The sequence below is a fragment of the Strigops habroptila genome, chromosome 5, assembly GCF_004027225.2.
Source record: "Strigops habroptila isolate Jane chromosome 5, bStrHab1.2.pri, whole genome shotgun sequence".
NCBI lineage: Eukaryota > Metazoa > Chordata > Aves > Psittaciformes > Psittacidae > Strigops > Strigops habroptila.
This window is the reverse complement of record NC_044281.2, coordinates 28,586,228-28,604,377: the sequence shown is the minus strand read 5'-3', so window position 1 is coordinate 28,604,377 and position 18,150 is coordinate 28,586,228. Positions and strand designations below refer to the sequence as shown.

At 40.0% G+C, this 18,150-nt stretch overlaps 1 protein-coding gene across 2 annotated transcripts in view; it reads right to left on the bottom strand.

Moving 5' to 3' along the window:
- Nucleotides 1-11,563, bottom strand: part of LOC115608888 (putative threonine dehydratase) — a 32,559-nt gene extending 20,996 nt beyond the window's left edge. Inside the window, exons 1-3 of one of the 2 annotated variants that reach the window (XM_030488371.1) lie at nt 7,831-8,575; nt 3,646-3,672; nt 278-620 (exon numbers count right to left, since the gene is read on the bottom strand). In XM_030488371.1, coding sequence (XP_030344231.1) covers nt 278-620; nt 3,646-3,672; nt 7,831-7,958 — 498 coding nt within the window. In that variant the 5' untranslated portion in view covers nt 7,959-8,575. Of the gene's footprint in view, nt 1-277; nt 621-3,645; nt 3,673-7,830; nt 8,576-11,087 lie in introns of those variants that run through there. The other variant, XM_030488370.1, reaches the window with a different exon arrangement.
- Between the last annotated feature and the right edge of the window lie 6,587 nt (nt 11,564-18,150).

Genomic DNA, 18,150 nt, shown 5'->3' with positions numbered 1-18,150 from the left:
GCAAGAGATTTTCATCGGGAGCATAACACCACAGTGCAGTAAGTCTATGTCTAATGAGGTTTATCCTTTCTTTACAGGTCACTGCAATCTTTGAGAATTTACATTAATATAAACAGGTAAGAAGAAAATTATTATTGACAGTTAACAATAACTAATATGAACATGAGTCATTGTACACAGATCTATCTGCTGCAACTCACACATACTCTTCCTTCATTTCTGATTAACGTTTATAAATAAAAGAAAAGAAGCATGCAAAGCCATAAAGACTCCCTACCATGCAGGGGGTTTTCTGAACACTGCACTGGATTTTGAAAGCTGCTGCACTAATATCTTCAAATCGAATCAGCTTGTTACAGCTTGACAGGCTGGTCCTACTGCTTGACTGAGGGATGTGGGAAAGACCATCCCTAAGTAACTCCTCATTACGGCGCACGATCTTCATTTCCCAGGTCTTCACATCCCCGTTCAGGTAATCCTCCTCACCAAAGTCCTTCAGTCTCTCAGGGTTGATAGAGGGTGGCTTCTGTCCAATAAGGCCATTTCTTATTGGCCCCTCCTTACAACAGTGAAGATCACAAAGTGCTGGAGTATCTTGTTTCTTTATTTTATTGTCATCCCTACAAACAAATAAAAGAAACTTGTTAAGAAAGCTTGGATGATTAAAGGCTTAACACTTGGCATTTAAGAAGGATGCACATCTCAGTTGCTCTTTGCAAGCCTCAAATAGGCAGACTGAATTATTACTGTTGTATTACCTATCATGTAGGTGGATTGAAGGCTACTGTAACTAGCCAGCTTTTAGAAGAGCCACAGGTAACCTGGCATGTGGGCAAACTGTGAAACTCTCATGCCCAAGAAAATAAGAAAGATCTAATCTGTGCAGTCAGGGCAGCCAGACCTTCCTCAGTACTCCATCGCCAATGATCCTAGTTCAGTGTTTCCAGAAGTTTTGGAATAATTGGAATTGTATTTGCTGTATGCAGCTCCATGTTTTTCAAAAAAGGCAAGTAAGTGCTGTAGACCATTTCTTTATGCTATTAATAGCGGTAACAAGTGTCATTACATTGCACACAAGAGGTCTGCTCCTCTGTTCTTGCATACTTGCAGAGCATACTCTCAACAGTCAACAGCTGCCTCATGATGGGAAGGAAGTTACTTTGATAAGGGATAACAATTATATCCTACTACAGAGCTAAAGAACTGGGTCTCCTGATCTGTGAGTTGGATAAAAATACACGTAGATAAGATGACACCATCATTCCACACATACCTCCTTTCCCAAGAAACTTTGGAGAGACAACACTGCTACAAAGATTTGCCAGTTTTCCCACCTTCAATTGCCTTACTCTATGGTTGACAGTGTTCAGGAGTTCACAAGGGATAATATGCTGTAGTGTAGGAGTTTGCAGCCGTACTAAAAAATAAATGGAAAACTTCTGGGAATTCTGGGAATTTGCAGAGTAACATGGGGAAAAAGAAGCATTAAGCAGAAGGCCAGTGATTTGGAAGAGTTGATACTGCCCCTGGTCTGTTGCTATGATTACAGAGGGTACAGTCCTCTCTACGTGAAAGACTCAATATTAACCTGTTGGGAAGAAGGGGTTTTCTGGAAAATGTACTTGTTACATTATGTCAACGATCATACTGTCATCTCCAAAAAAAAAAATTACCATTTAAAAAAGATAATTTGGATTTAAATTATGCAGTTATCCATCAGTAGGGTTGGTTTTACAGCAGCAATCAGCACTGTAACATGCATTGTAGAAATTTTTAATAAAATCATTTAGAAATATTTGCTTTTTGAGCAATTTGCCCCACTTTTGGCAGTGTCATCCCTTTTCTTTGTGGTCCTAATAATCTGTGCTAGTATCTCTGCTTCCTATTACACTTCCAGTTGTTCCACTGAGGCCTTCACGTAACAATATGGACAATATAAAAGGTTGTTACTTGAATCAAGTAATATAACAGTAGCATCAGGTTATCATTCTGTATAACCTCACAGGAGACAAAAAAGGACATTTTTTGTAGCAAGATCTTCTCTCTCCAAAATTAATGACATCAGCACTAATTTTCTAAGGTAAAGTATTTACACATTTGTAACTTGTTAATGGTGAAACTTGTGATTTCAAATATTTTCGCAACACCATGTCTTTAAGCTCATACACCCAAACATCAGGCATTCTGTCTTCATATGAAGTAGCTTATCAAAATGTTCTATTCCATACTTTTCTGCATTTCTGTTGCTTTGAGGTTAGAGGGTTGGAACACTTCATAAAGATGCTAAGCTTCCAGTGTTTGCTTAATGCAAAGATAAGAATCGGATCGGACTGTCTTCCCTTCAACTTATTACAGCATAGCCCCTAGCATAAATAACAGTTATCATCATCTAAGAGGCCACATAGCTGTTAAGTGCTCATTTCCTACCTCCCCCCCCCAAAAAAGCCATCTTCCATATTTTTGTTTTACTGAGTGGCACTTGAGAAAGCAGACAAATTCATGCTTTTTCCTTGCATCTGTTGCAATCAACTACAAAGTTCATTCAAAAAACTTAAACAAACAAAAAAAACCCAGCCAAAGATGACCACCAGAAGTCCACTGATGAAGCAAGATTCTCCTAGATAGTACAAACTGCAGTGTAACCCTTCACAACACTAGTGCCATCGACTATTTTTATCTGCAAATATAAAGACCAAAATGGGATGCTGATTTTTGGCCCTAGTCTTAGATTTCCTTTTTTTTTTTTTTCTGGCAGAACAAAGGAGGGAAGTAAATCAGATTCTCAGTCCTTAATCTGCAGCACCGCTTTCATGAATAGTGAGTATCAGGACCCTGATGGAGACACCACCTTATGACCATTAGAATAAAAGAACAAAACTCAACCCAGCTGTAAAATATGCATAGGCTTTTCAAGCTTGAGATAGGTTTAAAGACATCTGAAACATTACCATCTCAACATTTAATATGGAAACTATCGTCCATTCGCATCTGAAAGCGCAGCAGCTTCATTAACAAAGGGTTATCATCATGCTATTGTATATGTATGCATTACATATATTTACTTCAGATGGCTTTTTATTCTTCTATGTACACATTTTTCGTTTACATTAGCAAAGGACATTTTTCCCTATTGAATCCACCCAGGTGTGCCACAGATGCACTGACAGCTCTCAAACTCCCAAGGTAATCAGTGGGTTGAGGTCTGATAATCCATCAGAAACAGGCAGCTAGTAACCTTGTTGGATCATATGCATTTCTCTCCTCAAACACTGTTCATGTTTGATTTAGATTTCTTTTGCAGGAACAGTCAAAGAAGGCAGCAAAGCATACAAGTGCTCACAGAAGGACAGCACATGACTTCTCATGCACAGTAACAAAACATGGCTCCTATTCTAGCAATCATGCCCACCACTCTGAGCCAATATAAATACAAAGCCAAGCATTATAAAACATTGCTCCTTTCAAAAGGATTGCTTTTCTGGTTTTGGAGTTCGTCTAGGCAAGTTTTCATTAAAAAGTCTGTTTATTTCCAGCCATAAAGCAAATATCCAACTGGCAAGCTTTGTTACATGCTTATAAATTACGACATTTTACCTTTAATGTGATTAGTAAAAGCAAACATGAAAATACAGTTTATAAACCTACTTTTTCAAGAGCAGCTCCTCAGCATAACTGCAAAAAATAAAAGAGAATATTCATATGCAGACATTCCCTGAATAATTAAGGAACTGGAAAAAGTACCTTTTGTTTAAGCAGATAGCTTTACATAGCTGAAAGTCTCAAAGCCAATGCAAAGAGAGTGTGTGCTGAAATGTACTCTTAGAATGATAAAAAGCAGCAACTCTTATTGAATAATTTTTCAGATTTCCAGGACTTTTTTCTTCTTCTTTTAATATACTGATAATTTTCACCAAGTTAAATAACACTGGGGAAAACACATTTGGAAAAATAGTAATATTAGTCAACTAATAAATTAATAAACTCAACAAAAATAATTTTGGGATGATAAAATGCAGTAGTAGTGCATACTATGCCTGAAGATGACAATTGTTGCCTTCATTACAAGGAAAAAGAAATACCAACACAGCTTTACTGCGATGATGGGACAATTTCATGTCCCCTTCAGATGAAGCACACACAGACTGCCTTCCTCAGGATCCATGAAACAGACTAAACAGATTAAACTTGTATACTGGACCTCTTCAGCTTCTAAAACCAAAGGAGCAAAAAAACCACAAAGTCACAGATGTCCAGTAAATAGCAGACTGGGAAGGATTAGTTGCTGTTTCTCCCAGCATAAATGTTAGGGGGAGGTCATATGAAAGCATCAGATAGAAAATTTAAAAATTCCCTTCTTACAAAAAATAATTAGCTCACAGAACTCATTGCCACAGGATGCTATGACAATGGTATAAATGGCTTCCTAAAAAAACTGGGCAACTATATGGAAGCAGGTCTAATAGAGATCAATAAACACATTTAAGAAGCAACCCATGATTCCGAAAGCCCCTAAACACCTATTTGGCAGACACCATGAAAACATATGAGAGAAAGCATCTTAGGTGGATTTTATGTTTCTCCAAGTTCTTGTTACTGGCCACCACCCTACAGAGAAGACACGGGGGTAGACTGCTCCTTGGTCTGCCATTTTGATTTGCAGACATACCCAGTATCAGCATTCGGCCCATTTGGTAGCTTTTACACCTCTTACAAGATGAGTCACAACACCACATTTTGAGGCAGAAATGAAGTTGGAATTATGGATATACAATCCCATGTTACTGTGCTGCTTCAAGACAGAAATTCAAGTGTCACAAAAGGAAACAAAGAAATTGTAGTATAAGACTGAAAATTCAGCATTTCTTTGTCATTTCTGGGGCAGTTTTTTATCATCTGCATTCACAACGGTACGCACTCACCATGAAGAGGGGCTCACAGTATGGTACAAGATCTGTAGAGTATTTAGCATCCTTACAGATCTACACCATGACAAAAATTTCAAACTCCAGTGTCCAGCTTGGACTGACCAGTAACATGGTGCAAACTGGCAAAGTGTTAAGCTTGAATACCACTTCAAACCATCCCAATGAACTGGGGCTAGCCTGCAAGTTAAGTTAATTATCTGCACACACACATGTGTTCTCGATGCGTAACTTTTTCTTTCATTTTTTTTTAATGTTCTGGGTTTCTTAAGCCCAAACCCTATATGCTGCCATCATCTTCAGGCTCCCTGAACATCTTCCTGGAGCACACCACGCAACAGACATTGGTAAGATACAGTTTTAGGCATATTTGTCATCTGCTTTCTGGTTAAATAGGATCAGATCTTATGCCTGCAAGTTTGGAGTATTTATTACAGCAGAAAGTGACCCCTTTAAAGTCACTTCTGCTTCATTTCCCAAAGTGTTGAACAGAGGTGGGTCATATACTGGGAGAGGGGAGGGTGATGCAGGAGGAGCAGCCTGAGGGAGGTACCAGTCTGCCTGGCTTATGACTGAGATGTGACTAAGGCTGGGATCTCCTCTCAAGAGAGTGAGAAAGTGGTAATCCCTGCATATGACAGAGGGCCCTTTCCCTCATCTAAATCCCTCTTTTACCCTGAACCACCCCAGCTCCATTAATCCTTCTTATTCCATGTCTCCAGCCCTGTCTCCTCTGACCCTTCTGGATGCCTGAGCCTTCCACACGCCTCTAATACTCACCCCGTTTGTTGCAATCTCCTTTCCCAGCAGCACCTAAGTATTCCTGTTCCATCCCAACTCCTCTTCTACCTCTTCTACCCTCCTCCCCAAACACATCCAAATGCTGCAATAAAAGCAATTCTTCAAAACATCTCAACAGCTTTATGAAAGATCAATGATGTAAAAATTGAGGCTTGCTGACATACAAATTGCAAGAAACATCATAATAGAGATCATCTTCACTGCTAGTAATTCTAGATTACTGCACTAGATAGTGTGTGAATGTCCTCTGCAGCACTACAGGGTGACAAGTCCCCCAGCATGAGGAAAGAACATTCTGGATCACTCTCACAATACAGTTAAAACAGATCAAAGACAACACTGCACTCAAACGTCACTTCCTCGAATTATTATTTTGTATAACACTAGTACTTCGAAACACACATTTGAGACTGTATCACTTCAACCAGCGGCAATTATGGGTGGAAATTTAAAATGCATCTCTGACATTTAAATACCCAAATCCTACACAGAGTCATTGTTCCTAAATCATATAGGAATCTCCAACATCTTCCCCTAAACAGAAAGACAAATTCAGGAAATATTAGCTCAACTTTATTGATAGAAACTGGGGCACAGACAGATCGAGTCACTTGCCTAAGACTTCTGCAGGAAGTTCGTAGAAGGGCTACTTATGAGAGTGTCTTTAAGACAAAAGAGATCAGGCTTAGTTACTAGCCTGTATGACACAAAAGTTTGGAGGTGTATGCACTGTGGCCATTCAGCCTAGATAGGTACATAATAACCAAGCCTTGAAATAGAGCAGATGTTTATAACTCTACTCACCATATACAGGTCTGACAAAACCACGTGATGCTGCACCAGCCACAAATGCAAAGAAAGCTTAGGCTCATGCAGGGAACAATCAAGCTACAGTATCACTTCTGATAAAATATCTCCTTACTTTCAGTAAGTCAGATTTACTAGAGCCTGAGCTTAGTACTATATCTGCCTTCATCTGCGGTCATAATCCGTTGCCAGTCTTCTTCACACACTGTGGAAATGTCATTGCTTACTGTTGGCAATGGCAACTGCATGTCAGCTGCTAAAAAGATAACATGACAAAGTAATCTGAATGCAGGAAGAACTCAGAAGGTGACCCCTCTTGGCTACCTCTGCTTCAACACCATCCAGTGTCCCTCAAACGCCCACCATTGAGCAGTTCTTACAGGCATTCACAGCTGTGTATGTCAAATGATCACTATCAAACACTGCACACAATCTGGCAGTTAAAACTCTTCAAGTAATTAAACGTTTTTCCTCTTTAAGTTAAATGTATTCTGAGTTTAGAGATTCTCTGGTGATTAACACATCTCTATAATTCATTTGTAATGAAGAACAAATAGCATAACCCAGAGAGAAGAGTGGTCTTGAGATGAAAAGAGTGGCTTAAGATTCTTAGTTTGCTGCAGAACGCATCACATCATGCGTGACTTTAGGCAAGTAATTTTTTCAATGCAGAACTGGGATTTTGTCTTCCCCTTTGGTGTTCCATGAGGGCTTATTAACAGCATTGAGAGCACTGATACCAACATCTGCAACTATTGGCAGGATGCATAAAATGAGAATTGCCCCTTGTTTATACCACATCTGGCAACACCACGCTGTGATCTTGCAAGCAGTGCCCAGATAATAAAATTGGGGGAGAAAACAACCATGGAAAAGGTTAAAAGCAAGGTTGTGCAAACACAACCATGCCATATGGGTGCACCCTCCCATCTGGTGCTATGCAAGGGCACTAGGCATCTGCTAAATTCAATCTGCACCATCCAAGCCTGAAAAGAGAAATTCAGGAATACCATAAGCACCATAACAGAGAAAACTGCAGAACACCTGTAATAACAGGATATGACACAGGCTATCCCAAGATAAATTTTGAGCAGTCCATCGGCTTGTCTAGGGTTATTTCTAATATCATACTAATGTAGAAATAAAAAAACTGAATTCCATGGGCTTAAAGTATTCGAATATCCACTGCTTCTAGTGGATGACTCCAAGAGCAACTCAGACCCACAGAACCCTGGAAAATATTGGAAAATTACAATTTCTTTTTTTTTAGAAAATAAGGAAAGGAAAAAGAAAGCATTACCTATACAGCACAGCGACTAAATAAACAACGAGGCGAAGCAAAACTCCAACTACGACACCATAGGGAGGCAGGAGGGATCCAGGGGTTGTCATGTCCATGGGTCTGGATGGACCCCGAGGGCTGACCATGACCCCTGAGGGGGAGAAAGGAGCACTCTAGCTCTAAGTCAGACAGCAATGTTCTCCAACCTTTGCCAGAAAGGGTCGTACTCTTCATCTTCCCTGGAGCGGTCCCTGGGAGTTCTGGTTTTTAGCACCCTGGAGTAGAGAAACTGTGCTGCAAAATTCATTGCAATTCCTGGTGCGAAGCAAAGCTAGGAGGCTGCGGGCAGGGGACACACTTGCCTGTGAGCAGTGCCAGCCCTGCAATGCCCGGTGGGAAATAGTGGGCAGCAGTGCTGTAAGCAGCTCTCCAGCGCTGGCTGGGGGAGGGAAGTGCCTTCGAGAGAGGTGGCTGCTGCTATTTAAAGAGATTATTCCAGAGGCCAACCTGTCCTTGTCAGTTTGAGTCAGGGCCTGGATTATACTTGGGTGACACTGTTAGCAGGACACTTGAAGCTTTAGTTACTTACTGCTTATCTGTGAAGCATGATCTAGACCTGCTGTAGGGCCCACAATTTAATGGCATGCACTTGGGTAGGCAGAAGCAGTAAGAAAGGGATGCCTTTTTTGTGGTGGTTGAGTCACTTGCAAGGATCCTTTAAGGCAGCACTAAGGGACACGGGGCTTTTCGACTGAGGCACAGAGGAGACCGATTACTTCATTTGGGTATTCTGTTGGCATAAGTTCCTGTAGCAAAAAACCAGAGAGATCCAGAACATACAGATAGAAGATCTAGAGCAAAGACTGAGGAACAGATATAAAAAACCCCCAAACATCTAAATCTGTTCTTCTTTGCCCTGAGAGAGTGCTAGCAAAGGCAGTGCCACATTTGCAGATGCAGTTGGCTGCTGCCAGCACTTGCAGAGCAGAGTTCAAGCCAACTTTGCTGGTGCCTTGAAGCACAGAGAGAAGGCACCTGGAGTTATTATTTCGCTCATAACACGTCCAAAGTGCAATGTTGGGCAGGAATGGGAACTTAAACATAGTAGAAATCATAATGCCTCACTTTCAGGTGTCTGGGAGCCCAGACTGATGCGCTCAAGTCTTGGCATGATGTCAGTTCCTTGTATAATGAGGTCCTCATCTGTGGTCAGCACTTGTAAACCACACAATACCGGTGAAAAGATTTCTGGGGCCATTTGAGCAAGCAGTTGGAAACAAATTCACCAAGACGTTTCCGGACAGAAGTACATGAAGCATCGAATTGTAGTCCTTCTAAAACACTCCCAAACAAGCAGCCCAGTAGGGAAAAAGGATACTTGGAAATTTCTGCTGTAGATTTAGGCCCTAGTCAAACATTCATTCAAAGTCCTTAACTAAGTGTGTGCTGGAAATGCTGACTGTGCAGTGTTTTAGAAGGTACTGCACCACTGTTAATTGCTGTAAGTTAACTATGACCGTTTTCTGAACTGGTTATTTCCTTAATGAGAGAGGAATAGTTAAACACACGCTAATATTAGATGTACCTTCCTTTCATTCTTGCCTGTCAAATTTCATTGTCCTTATAAGTGTCTTTCACTTTGTCTGCCAATTCGTGTATCCACCTTCCCTGTCTGTGTACACGGAGAGGATGGCTGTACAGCAATCCTGCTTTCTCTTTCTAAAGCAATTGGATTTTGTCACCTTTCATAGGCACTGTTTTTATAGTATCTGTCTGTGTTCTCTCAGACATCTCCCTTTGTTGTCACTTGAATCCTTTAAATAATGCAGCCACCTTCATGTAAGAAGTTAATCTAGTCTCCTACTTCCTCCTCCCGGAAATTCTTATTTCCTTTGTCTTTACTAATGCAATTATTAGCAGAAGTTGACACATCTGCTGCTGCTGCCTGAGAACCAGAACTCTTCAGCAGAAGGCAATACCCCTGTAAATGGCATTTTTTAGGGGCAGTCTCACATTAAAATACTTATGCAGGGGATGCACTTACGTACATATTTTATGCTTTTTGTTTCAAGGTTTAATATACTTGAACTAGATTAACTCACAGATTAACAGCTATTACAAAAACTGTATGATGGTACTTAGAGCTCCTTCCTGATTTCATTGCCTTTTCAGAGATTTTTTTCCAAGCAGAGTTTTGTAATTGTTAGAAGAGCTCCACAACTGAGAAGATGGATGTAAACAGGAGAAGTCAGAGCAGCAAGGTATTACACGGCCTTCCTCCCACTGCCACTGAGACCATCTGGTCAAGTGTGGGGAGGAATCCAACCCCTATGGTACCATCTACTTAATTTACATCAAAAAGCACACTGACCATGGTAGACCAGTTATGCATTTGAATTAATTGGCTATAAAAGCTGCATCCTATTAGTTATTTCCCCGATACCATCTTCTGTCATTAAATTTTTCAGATTGCATGCATCTGAAACAACTGTCTGCAAGGGATTTTTGTGTGTTGCAGTTGAAACTCCCAGGATGCTCTCATTTCTCTCCAATTTTGCACTTAATCAGCAAAAAACTTCTCTAGCGTATCACCTTTTAATAACTGATCCTACAAACCTTTCACATATAATCTCACTCTTGGCTCTTAGCTTTGAAAAGCCAAATGCCTTTCAGCTAACAGACTGAAATACATTATTTTCATTATGTATATGAACAGGGTCAAGATTAATAAATCTTGGGTCAATCATATGGAAAATGAACAAGTTATCTATATATCTAGGGATCAGTCCACTAACTGGCTGAAGATTTAAAAATATGGACCATAAGACTAACCAAAGAATTAACATGTGAACAACAAAGTAGATGTCCTGGGATAGAATGTGTTTGACTTTTCTCTGCATTTTGCGTTGATGTGATCTGACATGTAGCTTATTTGGAGACTCAGTATCTAACTTCCAAATAAGCCAAACTCTTCAAATAACCATTTTCTGCTTCTCTTAAACCATGATCTGGAATAATTTAATATAGCCACTTCCACACTTGTTCACTGTGCTTTGAAAAACACCACAACGACCGCGGGAAAGAAAAACTACTTTTCACCTTGGATCTTTTGCTTTTATATGAGGCGGGGGGTGAGAGCTGGATAGGTAACATGTAATTACATTGCTGGTACGGTCAAGTGAAACCCAACACAATTGCCGTGAAACTGTCAAGGATGACACTAAGTTTCAGGTCTTCCCCAGATCACATTTCTTTTCTAGTTAAGAGTTTCTTACCTCCTCCCAGCTGCTCTTTGGTGGGTCTTCAGGAAAAAAAGCCAATGCCTCAGTTTTGTATAGCTTTCCAAGGGTTTCATTTACATCTTCCATGCCGCCACCACTCACACTTCCTGTGTTTGTGCAAGGAAACCATCATTCATATCAGCACAGCTTTAGGCATACCTAACAGAGACCTCAGTAAAACCAGCTTCTATCAGGGGCACTGTAAACACCTGAAACGACAATTTGTGAGGAGTGGTTTTATACAGATCATCCTACAATATTCTACTTAGATAATTTTGAGTCCAAAGAAGAGAAACACCCCTTTAATCAAGGGACAGAAATGAAATTCAGTGCTCATGTGCTAGTGTGTGGAATCAAGGATCAGGACTGGAAAGAAGAGGAAAATCTAAGTCTCAGAGTAACAGTTTTACAATCATCAGATTGTATATGGCTGCCTGCCTTCCTCCCTCAGTCCCTGGCGCAAAAGCCGTTAAGATAGCATGTGGGAATTAACAGCTGCTTCTTTTTTCTAGAAAACCTTCTAAATAAGGTTATGCTGTTTTCTCCCCAAACTGAAAAATAAAATAGGACCATTTTGCTGTGAAAATGGAAAACAGTGCTTCATTCTTTTGTAACCAGAGAGAACTCAGTTTGGACAGCACGGGGAAAAATAGCTATTACCATTGTAAATAAAGACTTCATTGAATTACAGAACTTAAAAGATGGTTTTGAAGGGTTAGCCAAGTTTTTTCCCCACACTAAATAAAATTAATAACATTTCCAACCTCAGTGAGAACAGCATGGGTGGGAACCGATAGTCTGTTCAAAGCAGAGAATTTTTTGCAGAATTTGATCAGTTGCAGAAGAGGGTGGAGACAGTCTGCGGTTAAGCCAAGAAAAACAATAGAAGTTGTTCAGTTGTTAGGAGAATATCAACACAGAAAACCAAGATGATAATTTAGGATTATGCAATGTGTCAATGAAAATGTGGTGGTAAACCACTGTAATAATCAGTATGGATGAATATAGACAATTCAAAAAGAATCACCAATTTAAAAAAAGACAAAGCAGGAGTAGACACCAAAAAGTTTCACATTTCCTTCTAATTTAGCATACTAATTTAACTTCCATCTCAACATTTATAGAGCAGACTGGAGTTTCAGCCCCCAGCGTTTCCATTTGTTAGATAGCAGCTGACCCATGGCAGCGAAATGTCGCATTTCCCATTTGCCATCTTTAGGAAGCTGAGGAAAGATTGATCAGGTAGATTGAAATCAGTTGAAACAGATCTAGCTTCCTCAAGCTATATTTTGTTGCAGCTGAGAGAAAGTACAGGCATCAATTCAAAGAACGTATTTGCTGGTACAAGAGGCTAGAGGGAAGTCTGGGTACACTTCGTGTAAAGTTACTATGTGGGACAGACTGGATCTGCTTGTCAGGTAAACATTTCGCAGAAAGGATATTTCTCAAGACAAATAGTAAATCTTTACATTAGAGGTTCAAAAATTATCTCCCAAAACAATATTTATATCCATAAGTGGTCTAATTCTAAGATGCTGAACCAATACATTTCAGCAGCTGAGCAAAAACTTGGAACTCCAGCATAACAGCTGCTTTGCTGTTACAAAAAAATGCACACTCTCTGCTATTGAGACTAAATAACTGATAGAAGCAGCAAAACATTTTGCGTTGCTATTTGGGATATTTAGCTCTGTGATATCCTGCTCCTCTCAATTTCATGCAGAGACAATAAATTAGCATTACAGATGCATGAAAGTATCCAATAATCTATTCAAATATACCTCATTATTATATTAATTAGTAAAGACTGTATCTAGATATCTTAGGGTAACATGAGATACCTTATGTTATTATGAACTCCAAGCTTTTTGTCCTCCTGGGTCTAAAGCACTGGTCATGCGGTTATGTTCGCAGTAGAGGAAAAGTGCACTGGCTGAAGCCCATACAGCGAATCCCCGAAAATGTGTGGTAGTTTGTCTGCACAGAGCACAGTAACTGTGATCAGCAGCTTCACCTTCCGCTATTTCAGACGGCATTAGAACATCACAGCGGCACAGTATCATGTCAAAGTACTACTGTAATCACTAAATTTATTTTCACTAACAAAGATCACCAAGCATTCAAATGGCAGGTGAGCACGAGCTGGAACACAATTAGCTTTTTTTTTCCCCTTCTTTTGAAAGACTTACTCTCAAATGGATTCTGATTTGCTGCAGTCTGTAGGTAACTACTACATGATGGTTTCCGAGGCTTAGAAAGCCTTCAAAGATGTTTGAGATGTCACTGCTTAGACATCCAACAGCAGTGAAGAAGAGATGGTAGTTTCTGCTGATCATTAATAAATGCTTCGCTGCACCAGCCCCTCTTAAAATCAGCACTTATGTGAACTCCTCTGCTTCCCCTCCAGCCTAAGCATGCTCAAGGTCAAGTACATAACAGTTCAGGGTCTGTTACTTTGGACTAGACAATCATTGATCTAAATCCTCTTCCCTCCCTTCCCGCTGCATCTAATTAACACACGGAACTCTCAGTTGCAGTTCACCTTGTGCATGAGATCGGCTCACCTGGGCTGTACTCAGCCTGGCCCTCAGTTTTTGACAAGTGCTACTGTGGGAAGAGCGAAATGAAGGAGGTGCCTGAACCGAAGAGAGGGTTCAGAGAACCAGAGACAGAGCAGCTCCAGGATAACCTCTTGGCCATGCAGACAGAAATAGATCACTTCACCGGCCACCCATGAGGCAGCTCCCTGGCTGCCAGGTGATGTTTACCTGTGTTAGCCAGCCTGGTCCTTGCCTTCCTTCCCCTGCCTCCCTGCTGAGCTACTCCTGAACACCTTGCCTCATGTCTGCCCAGTCCTACGCACTCTTTCCACTGGCTCCGTCAAGGTTGTACAACCAAGTCCCTCCCAGTGGCTGTTTCCTGGTCTTAGTATCTAACAGCATCAGAACACTTTCTGCACCCTGGACTGGTATAATTACTTCTTCTAAATTCAAACCACAGACTCTTGTCCTATCGGGTTCTCCTAATTCACTTTCGTAATGACAGTTTAAAGAAAAGAGATTACCTTGGAATTATTTATAGCATCCTGACTATTCACATGACTCCTCTATCCGCACTTCTGATGCTTCTTACTCCTTGAACACATGCAATAAGCTCTCTGTTCCCCTTCCACTTTTTTAATTCCCTAATCTTCTATTTCCTCTTTTCTCAATGTTAATTAGAAGAGACCTTAGATAGTCACCATTGTGAAAGAGAAAATTATCTTTTTGTTATTGTGTAGATGGTGAAAAGTGGTATCCAAGAAGGAAAAGTACAGAAAGCACTTGAAGAAATAAAAATGCAAAATTACATAGATGAATATCTGAATTAAGAAATAATATTTCTGTTATTCTCACAATGAGTTCCAGTAGTGGGTCTGAATTAAAGAACAGTTGGGACAGATAATTTAAAGCATTTTACTACATCTGAACAGAGTATTTTAAGAGATATTTTAATACACTTAGAGCCAGCTGGTCTCTTAAATCAAGGGAGAATGTCCTAAAATCTGGCTTTAGAAACAGCATCCATGCTACCCTGATTTCCTGCAAGGACTTTCTTTCAGGTTATTTCAGCAATATTGATCTGCTATTCTTGCTCTTGTTTCATCCTTAACACTAGGATATCCATGCAGATGGAGCAAACTACTAGCAGGTGTAACCACCATCAGCCTCCTCCCTTAAACACATATGGAACTGATCACGCTTTAAGGATCTTGTTAGAAAAAATGTCAAAATAAGGGGTGGAGGACAAGAATCTAACAATCTGAATTAATGCCCTGCCTTCAGAGCTTGTGGTACACACGAATCTTGTTAATCTATTAATTTGTTCTTACACTCATAATGTTTTTCATGCCTTGGATCAACTTATAATAGAAATCTTTTCATGGGCACTTCTCTTCCCATTCATTATTACACAATTTCCCTCTGGCAACTACCACAAATTCTCCTATTAAATAGTGGCATTCTGAAAGTATTTATCTTTTAATGTAGTTTTGCAGCTGGAATTAAAGAGGTAAGAAGCCAGTACCAAAGAGTAATAGCTAGCTGTACCGTTGGAGAATCTTGTTGGACAGGTTCCACCATGTGATTAACTACACAGACAGCAGGATGAAAAAAATCACACACATTCTTGTTCAGTCTCTGCCTAGAAGCATGTCAGAAGTATGCTTGAAGAAAATTGCAGTTACAGATATGAGTGATCTGTAATAACAAAGGAAACTGCTGCCATCCTGCTACAGTATTCCATTTCCTCCAACAAACATTTTAAAAGGAGTCTTAACCTCGGATTTTTACTACATTGGCTTAATATAATACATGTAGTGTTATTTTCAGAGGGATGACAGTGAAGTGATTAGCTTGGCTTCTCTTTCTGGCAAGTTATTCTTTCCCTTGCACCTGTCCATAACCTTGAGGTAATTAAGAGGAAAGGAGAATAGGGTGACTAATAATCAAAAAAGGGATTTATATCCAGCTGTTTCTCTGATTCACTAGTTGCTTATATGGTAAATAGTATCTATATTCAAAGGCTTCATATTCATGGATGGTACATTGCCTAATGGAAAAAGGTGCACAGATGTTAAGTAACAAAGACTTCTGATTTACTGCTGTTTATCATGACTTGTGCTCAGCAAAGTGCTATTCAGCAGATGAATAGCTTCTTAGATATTAGCTGCTCCTTCATAGAATGAAAATGGTGGTCCAATTTCAAGTAATTATCTCATTTAATTGGTGTGGTTAGCAATATTGATCTGCTAAAGACACTAGCTGAGTAATTCTAATTTGAGAATAATCAAGTACTTCCTCCGTGAGTATTATTTTCTAGAATATTATCTGTCATGGACTCACAGGTCTATTTCACATTTTTATATGACTCAAATGGGTGGACGTAAAGTTACAACAGCAAAGGGACCCAGTCTTCTGTAGTACAAAGTATAGCACATAATATCAGATCACCATGTATGCAATACAAGATTGTGAGTCAAGAGTCTATTGCTGAGTCACTAATTTAGCCAGGAATATAGTTAATCCAGCTTTGTTAGGACATTCTTTTCTCTACACTGGGCAGGCATACCATGTACCATATTTCTTAGAGGTTTCAAGGCATGGCCAGGCTTCATAAAATGCATGAAATCTGTCAAATGAAAAGAGCTAATAACTGGTTAAAAATACAAAACAAACAACATCATTCACTAATATTCCATGTGACCCACCTTTTCCTTCAGTTTTCTGATTCAGTTTCCTTGCAGATGATTGCTCAGGAAGCTGAAGCCACAGATGCAAAACAGCCTGAAGCCATCAGATGCTTACCTAATGCTGGCAAATAGAATGCAGCCTAGCATGTTGGCACCAAGATGACACAAGACAGTTAATTCCTGTAGCTGACTCACTGCTGGCTTTAGGTGTAGTACAAAATGTATTGTTTTGAAGAAGGCTGGATCAGTTGTCTGCTCCATGACACATAAGTTAGTTAACTTCTCCAGGGAGGGTACAATTAGAAATAGAGCTGATCTTTACAGTACCTCATACCATCAACCATGTGATACATTTTTTTTAAACAGTGTCAAAGATTATACCTTTATGACAATAACAGGAGAACTTCATGCTTTTTTATGTCCCTTGCAAATCAGTATCATAAACACTACTATGAGCTGATATGTAATAGACTGGAGAGGGGATTGCACTGGCGCGGAACCTGAAGGTAGTCACGTCAAACGATGCAGCCCACAAAACCACAATATTATTATTGGTGTAATAATCCCCTGTCAGGGATGCGGTGCTAAGAATCACTACCATCAAACACTTTAAATGACAACATCTACTTCATTCTGGTGAAATCACCACTGCAAGAGGCCTTTCATCTGTTGACCAAACAGATGTACCAGTTGCAGAGCAAGCTTCTGCTTCCCTTAGGAGCAGTCCACAAGCTGCATACCTGCTCTGTGGAAATCAACCCCTCCAGGTAACAAAATTCTGCTTCCACATCTATCCAACTACTGTTTCAACCCAGAGTAAAGTGAGTGAAAATAATGTACCTCTTCTAAAAGGATCATTAACCAAGCCTCATTTTCATAAGATATTCAACAGCCTTCACGCAGCAAGAACTTCTGGTCATGAGAACCTAGGAGACATTAAGCTTGTGACAACAGCCCAAGGAACCTCCAGTCTTCAATGGACACAAATCTTCTCCCAGGGGCAGGCAGGCAGGACACAAACTTTGCACTGATTTCATCATTCACCGGTGTTAAATCTAGAAGAGAGATTATTTTCTTTCATTTCTTTCTCTTCAGTGCAAGGCGATTTTCTCTCCCTACAACGATGGGTTTTCTACCATATTTTTGTTCCCTAAAGTTATTTCCACTTAATCTTAATTTCCCTCTGTCTCATTTATAGTCCCAAGGGACTGAAGTACAGTACACTCTAATTTTTGCCAAGTGTATGCTTAGCTATATCCTCTGTCAGCCCATGATGCAAAATTTCATGCCCAATAACAGTACGATTTTTTTCACATGGCACATTTCCTCTGCTGATACGTCTTTGTTTATTCTGTTCCTTCATCCCATGCACTGTGAGGTCCCTGTGAGCTTATTTATTGCTTTTGCCAAGCATTTGACTTGTCCAAGAAAAAGATACAGAAAAACTGCAAAAAAACCCCAAACCCACTCCCAAAATAGACTTAATCCTTATGCTTGCTCTCCCTTTCACCAGACTGCCTGCTGGCAAACATTCACATCCTTGTTCACTGGTATGCTTTTTTTGGCTGCTGGTATCTTGAGAACATCTCAACAGCTGGATTTTATGCAAACCTACATTCATATGATCTCATTATATTCTCATATATGGACATTTCCACGATGAACGTGCTGAAGAATGCTTTCTCTGATGGTAATCAGTTACTGACTAACTTCTCATAGACAAATAGGTTTGTATCATATTCTTTCTGCCGATCTCAAATCTTGTCTTGTGCTGAAAAAGTCTGCTTTGCAATGTAGCGATTTCTGTCACGCCCTGAACTTTTTTGT